The sequence below is a fragment of the Lagenorhynchus albirostris genome, chromosome 3, assembly GCF_949774975.1.
Source record: "Lagenorhynchus albirostris chromosome 3, mLagAlb1.1, whole genome shotgun sequence".
Lineage (NCBI taxonomy): Eukaryota > Metazoa > Chordata > Mammalia > Artiodactyla > Delphinidae > Lagenorhynchus > Lagenorhynchus albirostris.
Genome location: NC_083097.1, coordinates 11731089 through 11742641, shown reverse-complemented (window position 1 = coordinate 11742641; position 11553 = coordinate 11731089). Strand labels below are relative to the sequence as shown.

General features: G+C 43.3%; 1 protein-coding gene across 1 annotated transcript in view; it reads left to right on the top strand.

Annotated features, from left to right (window-relative positions):
• The first annotated feature begins 2599 nt into the window (after positions 1–2599).
• Positions 2600–11553, top strand: part of DNAH5 (dynein axonemal heavy chain 5) — a 202464-nt gene continuing 193510 nt past the window's right edge. Inside the window, 5 exon segments of the mRNA XM_060145962.1 lie at positions 2600–2620; positions 3359–3493; positions 5381–5465; positions 7715–7875; positions 9762–9983. Of these exon segments, the coding sequence (XP_060001945.1) occupies positions 2600–2620; positions 3359–3493; positions 5381–5465; positions 7715–7875; positions 9762–9983 (624 nt within the window).

Sequence of the window (11553 nt, the reverse complement as noted above, 5' to 3'; positions counted from 1 at the left end):
CGTGTGTTCTCTTTTTAGGGAAATGGCAAAAAAGTAGGTAGAGCGTTTATTTTTTTAAACCTTAACCTTGCCCTGCATCCCCACCCCCAAGCCCAACTAATTTGTCTCCCTTCAGTTTTGGAAAAAAGAACATAAATCGCACATGTCTAGCGATTGCCTTTCAATCACTCGGAAATCCCCAACTTTTTCCTCTTTACTTTTTCTTAAGTCTTTTGTATCTTAAAAAATTCTCCTTTGACTCTGACTTCCCCTCTTTCTACTAGTAACCACATTTCTTTCCTTTATAGTCAAGTTTCTGGAAGGAATAGTTTATATTCAGTACCTTTATTATTTTTTAAAATTTATTTTTATTGAGGTAACATTGGTTTATAACATTATATAGGTTTCATGTATAGGACTTCCCTGGCGGTCCAGTGGTTAAGACTCCATGCTTCCAATGCAGGCGGTGCAGGTTCGATCCCTAGTCCAGTAACTAAGATCCCACATGCCATGTGGTGCGGCCAAAGGAAAAAAAAAAAAAAGTGGAGATATTCATTCCATGAATGATTTCTCTTTTACCAATCATTCTTTTCTCAAGTCTGAATCCATTTGTTTTCTGTGCAACCAATGGAATTATTCTAACAAGGATTACTCTGTTACCTACTGCTGCATAACAAACCGTAAGAGAGCTAATGGCTTAACTATCTGTTATCAATTATCTATTATCTCTTAACAACTATCTATTATCTCTCTTGATTCTGTGGGTGGCTGGGCTCAGCTGGATGGTTCTTCTGTTTCATGTGGCCTTGGCTGGGTTGCAGTCATCTGTTGGCTTGACTAGGTTGGAATGTCCAAGGCAGTTTGAAAGTTGATGCTGGGGTATCAGCTAGGAGATCTTCTGGGCTGTCAGCCAGAATGCCTTGGATTTTCTCCGTGTGGTCTCTCCATGGGTTTGGACTTCTCATAGCTTGGTGGCTGGGTTCTGAGGGAGCATTCCCAAGTGCAAAGGCAGAAGCCGAAAGTCTCTTAAGGACTAGCCTAGGAAGTTTTACAGTCTCACTTCTTCCCACATCCTTTTGGTGAAAACTGGTCACAGGGCCAGCCAGATTCAAGAGGAGGGGATATAGAGTCCATTTCTTGATAGGTTAGTGGTACAACCACATTGCAGAAGAGCTGTGAGGGTGCTGCAGTCATCTTGTAAACACAATTACAGGAAAGATCTGTCCCATATTGTCTATTGTGCTGTATTGAGAACCAGTATCTGTATCTGTCTCTGCAATGCAATTTCACCTTGGGCTCCAGATCCACATTCCCAGTGGTCTGTCTGGGACAGACATTTCCCAAGCTCTGGGAAATGCGGCCACAATCCACCTGCCTGGCCTTCCTGTCTTCAGGCTTGCATCACTCCAGTCCACTTTTTTTTTTTTTTTTAAGATTTAATTTTATTTATTTTTGGCCGTGTTGGGTCTTTGTTGCTGCACGTGGGCTTTCTCTAGTTGCGGCGAGCGGGGGTTACTCTTCGTTGTGGTACGTGGGCTTCTCCTTGCTGTGGCTTCTCTTGTTGCAGAGCATGGGTTCTAGGCATGTGGGCTTCAGTATTTGCGGCGCGTGAGCTCAGTAGTTGTGGCTCGCAGGCTTTAGAGTGCAGGCTCAGTAGTTGTGGTGCACGGGCTTAGTTGCTCCGTGGCATGTGGGATCTTCCCGGACCAGTGCTCGAACCTGTGTCTCCTGCATTGGCAGGCAGATTCTGATCCACTGCGCCACCAGGGAAGCCCCCTCCAATCCACTTTTTATACTGCTTTCAGAATGACTGATGTTTTGAGGCAGCACAGACAGCTAAACATCTTTCCTGATTTGAAACTCATCAGTGACTCTCCATGGACTTCAGATAATATTTATACTTTCTAACATGGCCCATAAGATATTTTATGGTCTGACTTTTTTTCTCATTTCCTATTACGCCTTTTTCTTTTTCTTTTTTTTTTTTTGGCCTCGCTGCATGGCATGTGGGATCTTAATTCTCCAACCAGGGATTGAACCTGTGCCCCCTGCGGTGGAAGCATAGAGTCTTAACCACTGGACCGCTAGGGAAGTCCCTCCTGTTATGCCTTTCTAGTTATTTTCAGTTCAGCCATCCTGGCTGCCTTGTGGTTTCCAGACATGCTAAGCTTTCTTATGTCTTTTGGCCTCTGCATGTGCAGAGATGCCTCTATCCCAGGGAGTGTGGCCAACTCTCCTTCAACTCGAGCTCAAGCCACCTGTTCCTGAAACTTTTCCTGTACCTCCACCCCTCTTCAGCCCTGGGCTAGAGGGGGAATCCTCCCTTCAGCTCCTTCTCTGAAGACCCATTAATGCCCCTGCATAAATCTGATGCCCCTGTAGCAACCATAATGCCATCCTCTCATATTTACATTTTCTGCTTACATTCTGCCAACCAGGCTATGAGTTTTTTTGAGGTCACTGGGTAGTGTTTACCTCTAGAGTGCTTGTACATATTTGAGGTTCAGTAACTGTTGAATACAAGAAAGGATCCAGAGGGGCTACCTAGCAGGAGCTACTGGCTAGCATTAAAGATAATGCCCTTAATTCAAAAAATGAACTAGAAGTTGAATATCCGCCAATGGTAAAATGGTTGATTATGGTACATCCATATTGTTGAATATTTTGCAGCTATTACAGGAGTTGGAGTGGTCTGTACTAAACTAAAAAGAAGTCTGTGATGTATTATTAAGGGAAAAATGCATGAAAAAGTTTTATACTATATATAAATAGAAATGTGTATATATGTTTGCATATGTTTGTATGAACAGAGCACATATGGAAAGATATGCTTCAAACTGCCAATGTTGGTTACAGTGAACTTGCTTTGTTATTGTAATTAACAGTCAACAGGTAAAAATTAAGCACTGGTATTCAGAAATTAATTTCAAAACCAGATATGAACCTGTAGACAAACAAGAAACATAGGAGATAGTGTACAAGAATAAGTATTACTTTAGCAGCCTAGGAAATGTTTACAAAAGTGGAGATCTTTTTGATTTTGGTGTGTGTCTGTTGAACGCTTACATATGGGTAAAATTAAGTCTGTAAAAATTTGGAACAAAATGTTATCGGTAATACTGTCTGGCTGGCAGATGATTTTTATTTCTACTTTTGGCTTATCTGTGTTATGTAATTTCAAAACGATGAGCACATCTTATTTTCATAATAGAAATAACATTATTTCTAAAAACAGAAGATAGTACCTAAAAACTGGTACCATTAAGCTGTTATCTGAATACCCAAGACTTGAAAAAGCACCAGTAGTATGAAATGATTACAGAATGAATCCATTTGAGAACAGCAATTGCCACATAACGTTTTTCTTCCCTTCTTGTAGCAAAGATTGAAGGAAGAGAAGGAAGCCAAGCGGGCTCGTCTGGATGGGAGACATGACTACTTATTTGCGATTGTAGCTTCCTGTGTGGACCTCAACAAAACCGAAGTGGAGGATGCCATTCTAGAGGGGAATCAGGTGCGATGCATTTGAGTTCTCACTGACTTGATTATGGAGGGCACAGCTGGCGTTGTCCTGTGGCAGGGTCTGTGCTGGGCCTTAGGGAAGGGTGTCTGTTTCAACATGCTCAGGACCCTATTCTGGCTTGGTATGGGTGGTGGCAGAATGAGCTTGGGCTCTCCAGCTCTCCATGTTGAGTGGGGTATTTAGAATTGACATTCTGACAGTGATGTCTGTGTCTCTCTACATCCAGTGAAGCTGGGCTCAGGCACCATTTTGGAACCTGAGGTTAGAGAACAGAATCTCATCTCAGCTGCTGATTTATCTTGTTTTTGTTTTTTTTTCTTTTTTGTTTTTGAGTTTATCCCGTTCTAGCCTGGGAGATTAAATGCGCCATACCTTTCTGGCTTTGGCTTTGATTCGGCAGCTGAACTGGTTTCTTTTGTTCCTGACCTGACTTCCATCTTCTGCCCTGATATCCCTCCAAAGCCTGGGGCGTGATTTAGTTGGTGGGGAGACCAAAATACTGGAAGATACAGTTTCCTGGGCAGGGAGGAAGGCATTCCAGGAGCTGTGATGTTTCCTGAAGTTTTTTTTTTTTTTTTTTTAAAAACTTTTTAGGCATTAAAAAAGAAATAAAGAGAAGAAAGGAAGGAAGCCCTTTTTGTTGACAGGGATGTCACATTGTTGATAATACTTTTTAGTGATAGGCTTGTAAAGGTTTGACAACCAGCTTTGGGCAAGGGGAAAGGAAGGCACTAGTTTGAGCGTTTCCTGATTCTGTGGAGTAAATATTCCCACCATGGCTGATTCCAAACGACCAACATGATGTTACTAAACACCGAGTTGGGAGGAGTTGTGGTCAGTTGGCTGTCCCAAGCCTGTACGAGCCGGCTGTAGCCCTCTACTGGCTTTATCCCTTCCTGCAGTGCCACTTGGGTAGGGTTAATTGGGGTCAGTGGACCAATTCAGGGTGGATAACACTAAAATAGTTAGACTACAGAATGCATCAATTAAGAGTTGAGGAAATGTCCTTTTCCTTTTTCTCCTCCTCATAGCTAACATTTATTGAATATTTACCATATGTCAGTCTCTGTGCTGATTTTTATCTATTATCCCATTTAATCTTTGTAATACCAGGAAGTAGATAAAATTATTCCCCCCAAAGGAGGCATAGAAGGAGACAAGTTCACATGGCTGATTCAGGCGTGGAGAGACAATTGGATTTGGGATAATGCAGATGGAATAACTGAATAAAAGCTCTGAACTGTAGGAATCCCAAGTCACACTCTATGCCGTATTCAGGACCCAGAAATGTCAGGACCCGGGAGGCTTAAAGACAACATCCTGTATCAGGCTTACTGAGCCAGAGGGTGGGGAGAGGGCGGGGAGGGAGGGTTTTTTTTTTTGCGGTACCCGGGCCTCTCACTGTTGTGGCCTCTCCCGTTGCGGAGCACAGTCTCCGGACGCGCAGGCTCAGCGGCCATGGCTCACGGGCCCAGCCGCTCCACGGCATGTGGGATCTTCCCGGACCGGGGCACGAACCCGTGTCCCCTGCATCGGCAGACGGACTCCCAACCACTGCGCCACCAGGGAAGCCCAACACTCATCTCTATTTATATCTGCCTTTAACAGCTCAGCACTTTAGGAAATCAGCCAATATGGAGAGACAGTCTTTTTCAAATGTGTGTATGCCACAAATATTTTTATGATTAATCAACGCACTTCTGTGAATTTAGTCTTTACTGTGGTAAGATATTTAGTCTTTCATGGTTTTATGTTAAAAAGATATGATCCTTTCTATATGGTTTGCTGAAGTCCTATGCAGATGAGAAAGATGATAGTAACTGCTGATTTAAACGTGGTTTCTGATTCAGTCATTACTTTGCCTTTCCTTTTTCCCAGATTGAAAGAATCGATCAGCTTTTTGCTGGTGGAGGTCTTCGTCACCTCATGTTTTACTAACAGGATGTGGAGGTAGCGGAAACAGGTATTTAAATTTGATGTGACATAACCCAGAAATGTGTTGTTAGATTGATCCAAGTATGGCATGAAGCAGGAGGCCACTGGGAGCACTGACCACTTTTACCTTGGCGGGTGGGACGGGTGGGGAGTGGTGAGGTGTGGTGGGTGAAGCCCAATGGAACAGGTTCTGTTTTCACCCCAAGCAAAGGACAAATGGTAGTGGGTATGTAGCCTGGTTGTTCTAACTTTATTTGGGATATTTTGTTTTCCTTTTCAGGCTGTGCTGGCTACTGGAGAATAATAAAATGATTTACATTTTGAGACTTCCCTTCCTTATGTGTTAGCGCATTCTGTGCAGTTATGTTCTAGAACTTCTTTTGGGCATCTGCTTCTTTTCTATTTCTTTTTAGCATAGGAATTGTTGCCAGTAACAGTAGTTTTTTAGTTAAATATCATATCATGTTCATTTTCTGCTGACTGTGATTCAAAGGAATAATATTGAATGACAAGTTTAGCCATTTTCACTTAAGAAAAACTTGCAAATCTTCACGTGGGTTCAACTGGCATATCCCATTCTACTTTTATGTGAATTAATGCAATTTTAAAGCCAAACTAGGGACATAAACAAATATATTATGATTATATTAAAATCATATATAGGGTCCATCCCTTTATGACCTCTTGGAAGAAAAGGAAAATAGTTATCGCTCTTGGCATACAGTGTGACCATGGTTTTTGTTTAAAAACTGAGGAAATTATGCACGCATAAGTGCCTGGCATTTTCCCAAAATTATCTGTTTTGTGTTTTGTGGTCAGAAAGGGCACTACATTTTGAGTGAAAAAATCAGAAGACAAAAATTTTAAATTATATCCCAGATTGCAAAACATAAGCTCGGGTGAATAAGTTCATCCGTGAACGACACTGGGTGAAGCTGGCCTTTGTGTGTCAGTCTTACATTGAGTAAGAAAGATTCATGGACGTAAACACAAATGCAAGCTTGTTCTTGTTTCCCACTCTCCCTTTAAACCTTTTCGGTAGGAGTACCTTTTTTTCTGACCTTGAATTGAAATCCAGACAACCCCATGAAGTTTTCTAGATATTCTTAGATAAGAAAAGTGCCCGTGGTTGTTTCCAATTACAAACACAGTCTCAATTCAGAAGCTAAAAATATCCAGTTGATCAAAACTAGTCGATCTAAAGTTAAATCTTCTCTACTCTTGGCCCTCCCCCTTCCTTCCATCCCCCAACACCCTTGCAGCAGGGCCCTCTGAGGGTCAGTGTTTGCAGTGGCGGAGGAGCCTGTGGGTCTCCTTTTCTCCCTCAACTTCTCCTTCCACCCTTTGCCCAATCATGTTAATCATAGTTTCTGACTGAGTCAGGCTTGAAGCAGGGCAGAGATTACAGCTAAGAGGTAGCGGCCAAGGTTTTACTTGACTGACATCTGTCGTGAGCTGACTGGCCTGGCGTTCTCTGGGCCTTGCTCAGATGGGAAGACTGAGGCACAGAAAGATTAAGTAACTTGCTCCAGGTCACGTGGCTCGGAAGCTCAGCCCGAGATGGAAACCCCGGGAGACTGACTGCAGAGCCCACGTCACCCATCCCTATGCCGTCCTACCGCTACAGCAGCCTCCTGACTCTAGCGATACTGCAGGGCCAGCTGGACCAGGACAGCAGGAGGTAGAGGTTCTGGAGTTCTGAACAGGTTTTTGATGTCGGCTCTGTTGGTGTGTGACTTGGCGCGGGTCACCGCTGCTCTCAGGGTTGTAGGGAGTTTTAATAATGTAGACACGGTGCCAAGCAGAGGGCCTGACACAGGACACACGCCAATAGATGCTGTCTCCTTCCTCACCCTTTCTCCCATGAATGATGACTTTTGTAGCTCCAGCAAGAAGCTGCTCTGGACCAAACTGTCTTACTCCGGTTTCTTCTATTCCGGTTTTGAAATGAACTGCAGTCTGCAATCGAGCAGATCCTTTCATTTACTTTTTATTATTTATTTATTTTATTGACATATAATTGACTTACAATATTAGATTAGTTTCAGGTGTACAGGGCAGGGATTCGATATTTTTGTCCATCATAAAATGATCACCACGATAAAGAAGATCCTTTTAAGATCCCTTTAGGCCTCAGGCTCGAGGTTGTCCAAGAGGTGGAACTTCTAGGGCACGTGGCTGAGTCAACATATCAATATTTTAACAAGGAAACTTCATTCTAAGAGGCGACCACATGGAAATAGTATTCGTAAAACTAACATTCTTTTGCATTCGTAGGGCAACTTGGCTCTCCAGGAGGAATAAATCGTATTTCTGGAAAGATTAAAAAACCTAAGGTGTTCGTGACGGAGGGAAAAGATGTTGCTCTTACTGGGGTTTGTGTGTTCTTCATCAGGACCAACCCTTCCAGACCCATCACCCCTGAGAACATTCATCAGGTAAGAGGCAACAGCAATCCTTTATCCCAAATGACCAAAAATCACATAAATTCTACCAAAATATCCCTTCCCATGGAAACAACCATCATATTAAGTATTTAAAACTACTTTCAAAGAAATATTTTAAAAGCACTAAAAGCAAGCAATTAAGAGGACAGTTCCTTAAAATCTGTTGAGTAAGAGGACTTAATATTCAATTTATTAACAAAAATTGATATAACGTTGTATCTGTGAGTGTGTGTAAAACAGTGAGGTCTTTCCTTTTAAAAACAATTCCTCTACCTCATTTACTTAATGGCATATTTCTTACATTTAAAATAAGATTTATTACAGCGGATACACCCTTGAACAACACAGGTTTGAATTGTGTGGGTCCATTTATACATGGATTTTTTTCAGTAGTAAATACTACAGTACTATATGGTCCATGGCTGAATCTGAGGATGCGAAACCAGGGATAAGAAACTGCGGATATGGAGGGCTGGCTGTACGTTACACCCAGATTTTCCAACTGCTCGTAGGGTGGGAGCCCATAACCCCAGCATTACTCAAGGGTCTTCTGTATAACTTTATTTTGTTTTGCAAAATAAAATGCATCTGTACAAGTCTCCCCTTCCTTCAATGGGTGCATTAGCTGCTTGGAGCAAATAAACTGGTAAACATCTGGTATTCTACTTATTTCTGCTTTTATTTTTATTTATTTTAAAATCTTTTTAAAAAATTATTTATTTATTTATTTATTTATTTATTTTGGTGCGTTGGGTCTCCGTTGCTGGGCACGGGCTTTCTCCAGTTGCAGTGAGCGGGGGCTACTCTTCGTTGTGCTGCACAGGCTCTAGGCGCGTGGGCTTCAGTAGTTGTGGCTCATGGGCTCAATAGTTGTGGTGCATGGGCTTAGTTGCTCCGCAGCATGTGAGATCTTCCTGGACCAGGGATTGAACCCTGTCCCCTGCATTGGCAGGCGGATTCTTAACCACTGTGCCACCAGGGAAGTCCCCATGCTTTTATTTTTTAAATTTATTTATTTGGCTGTGCTGGGTCTTAGTCGTGGCATGCGGGATGTTTAGTTGCAGCATGGATGTGGGATCTAATTCCCTGCCCAGGGATCGAACCTGGGATCCCTGCATTGGGAGCGCAGAGTCTTAACCACTGCACCATCAGGGAAGTCACCCCCTGCTTTTATTTGATGATTGAAATTTAGAAGAGTATAAAGCTTATGTCTTAACTAGGTGTCAAAATAATAATTTACTGGATCAAGAGACAATATACAAACAGACCATCTACCAAAAGACTTTGACCGACAGCCCGCAGCAATCTGCTCAGGAAATCAACCTCCCTTACCTGCAATAAACAACACAGGTAGCCAGACCGCTGTGTCAACCTGGTAGGAAGCCAGCTAGGAAATGAATTAATAACTCCTCTAACAATTGGTCGAAATGGCCAGGACTTGATTCATGACTGCCAGCCTCAATTTTTGTCTGTACTTTCAACATACTTCCTTGGGGCCAACCAGAGAAGGCCAAATGTGCACCCTTAACCAATCACATAGGATGCCCTGCTTCTAGTGAGCCCACCTTCAGCTTCCCCAGGCCAACAACCTCCCCTCAGGGCCCACCTGAGCCTCCCTTTTCTCCACTAGGAAGCTTTCCCACTCCTCTGCCTGCTTTTGAGTCTCTGCTGAAATGCAAGTGATGGTGGCCGACTCCCTTGCTATTGCAAGGAATCAATTCTTGCTCTGAATAAACAGCCTTTGCTTTTCTCATTTGGTTGGTCTTCATTTATTCCCATAGGATATTTGGTTAATGAACACCATCAGAAATGACTCAGTAGCTAGGTTGCAGTTGAAGATAATTTTTACCATAAAGGTTTTCCCGATTGTTTTGCAGGAGGTGAGCTTCAACATGCTTGACACTGCAGACGGGGGTTTGCTCAACAGTGTGAGACGTCTGCTGTCGGACATCTTCATTCCTGCTCTCAGGGCCACAAGCCACGGCTGGGGTGAGCTCGAGGGCCTTCCGGAAGCCTCCAGCCTTCAGCAGGAGTTCCTGGGCTCCCTGGAAGGCTTCGTGAGTGTCCTGGTCAGTGCACAGGAGAGTTTGAAGGAGAAGGTAAGAACAAACATGTTATTCCTTCAAACATTATCTGATGGTGAACAGATCAATATGTAAGTGTGTAATACTTCTCTTAGAGGGTCTTGATTCCACTACTTGCAAATCTTCAAAATATTTTGTGGGTGTTTTTGTTGCCCCCTGAAGAGGTGGTGGTGACTAGATTTAAATTCCTATAATTTGGAGTGATGAGTGCATTAGGGGTTCCAAAGAAATGTTGGCCGCAATGGAGGGTTTTACTCTGTCATGTCAGATGTTGGACTGCAAAGAGAAGAGTATGAAGTGCTTCTGGTATTGCTCTGCAGCCTAGAAGGAAAGGAATTTGGAGCCAGAGTGTGGTGTGTGTGGTGTGTGTGTGTGTGTGTGTGTGTGTGTGTGTGTGGTATGTGTGTGTGTGTGTGTGTGTGTGTGGTGTGTGTGTGTGTGGGGGGGGTGGTTAGTGATAGCTGTGTGCTGGGGGAAGATGGGGGGGTGATGGTGGGTAGGGATGGGAGGAAGTGTTGAAGAGGAGGGAGAAGGAGAGACGAATTGACATATCTAGAGAGAGTGGGTTGGGTCCTGTGGTCCAGCCAGTGAGCAAAAGGGCCTTTAAGAATCAGTTTGGCATTTTCAGGATTTAGCTTCAATAAAATTTGTGCCACCTACAGTAAACCTGTGTTAGTGATTACCTGGGGTAGATGGTGGTGGATACAAAACCTTGATAAATGACAGCCCAGGGCAGGCATGAGTGGGAGATAGAGAAATGGTCCCATTAGACCAATGGCAGTGTAACGTTCACTGCTCTCCAGGGAATACTGAGAACTTTTGGGACCTATTGGGATATTGGCAGGGAGGGATGCTATAGGCCTTCTAAAGGATGTGGGATGGGGGAGTTGACTAAATGTTATCCAGACAGGGGCAGGATGATTCCAGCTAACATTTGAGCTCTATTTGCAATTAACTATGATGCAGGCCATCCTAAATGCAAGTTGAACCAAATTAAATAGTTGTTCTACTGAAAAGAGTAGTGTTTTCATATGGTTCCACTTCATACTGTGGTAGAGGTTTTAAAAAATGTGGGATGGAACCTCACACAGGAGACAGGCAGTGCCACTTCATGAAGCCTGGAAGCCTCCTCTGTAAAACCAAGGAGAGGTCCAGGAGGTGTGGCAGACGGAGGGTGCAGTGTCTGTCAGGAGTGAGGAGTGGGGGGCTGAGACCTCAATTGAGAGACTCACAGGGCCAGGTGCACTCTTACCAGAAGGAAAATGTCCTCATCAAATATTGAGGTGTTTTTGGGTTATGTGTGTTTAAAAATATCCTAGGTTTCTTTGTCAAGTCAAAATCCAACACACCTCTTTTCCTACCCGTCTCCACCCCTCCCTCCTGAAATGAATCTGTGTATTTGCCATTGAACTTGCTAACCATAAGGAAGTTTTTGGATAAGGACATGACCCTCTTTTCCTCTGGTTAGTTTCCAAAAAGAATATGATAGATTAGAATTACCCCTCCCCCCCAGTCAATTTTTTTGAAGGCCCCCACTTTCTTTGGTTTCATGAGTTGACTACTTAATTTCCAAGTTCCCTATCAA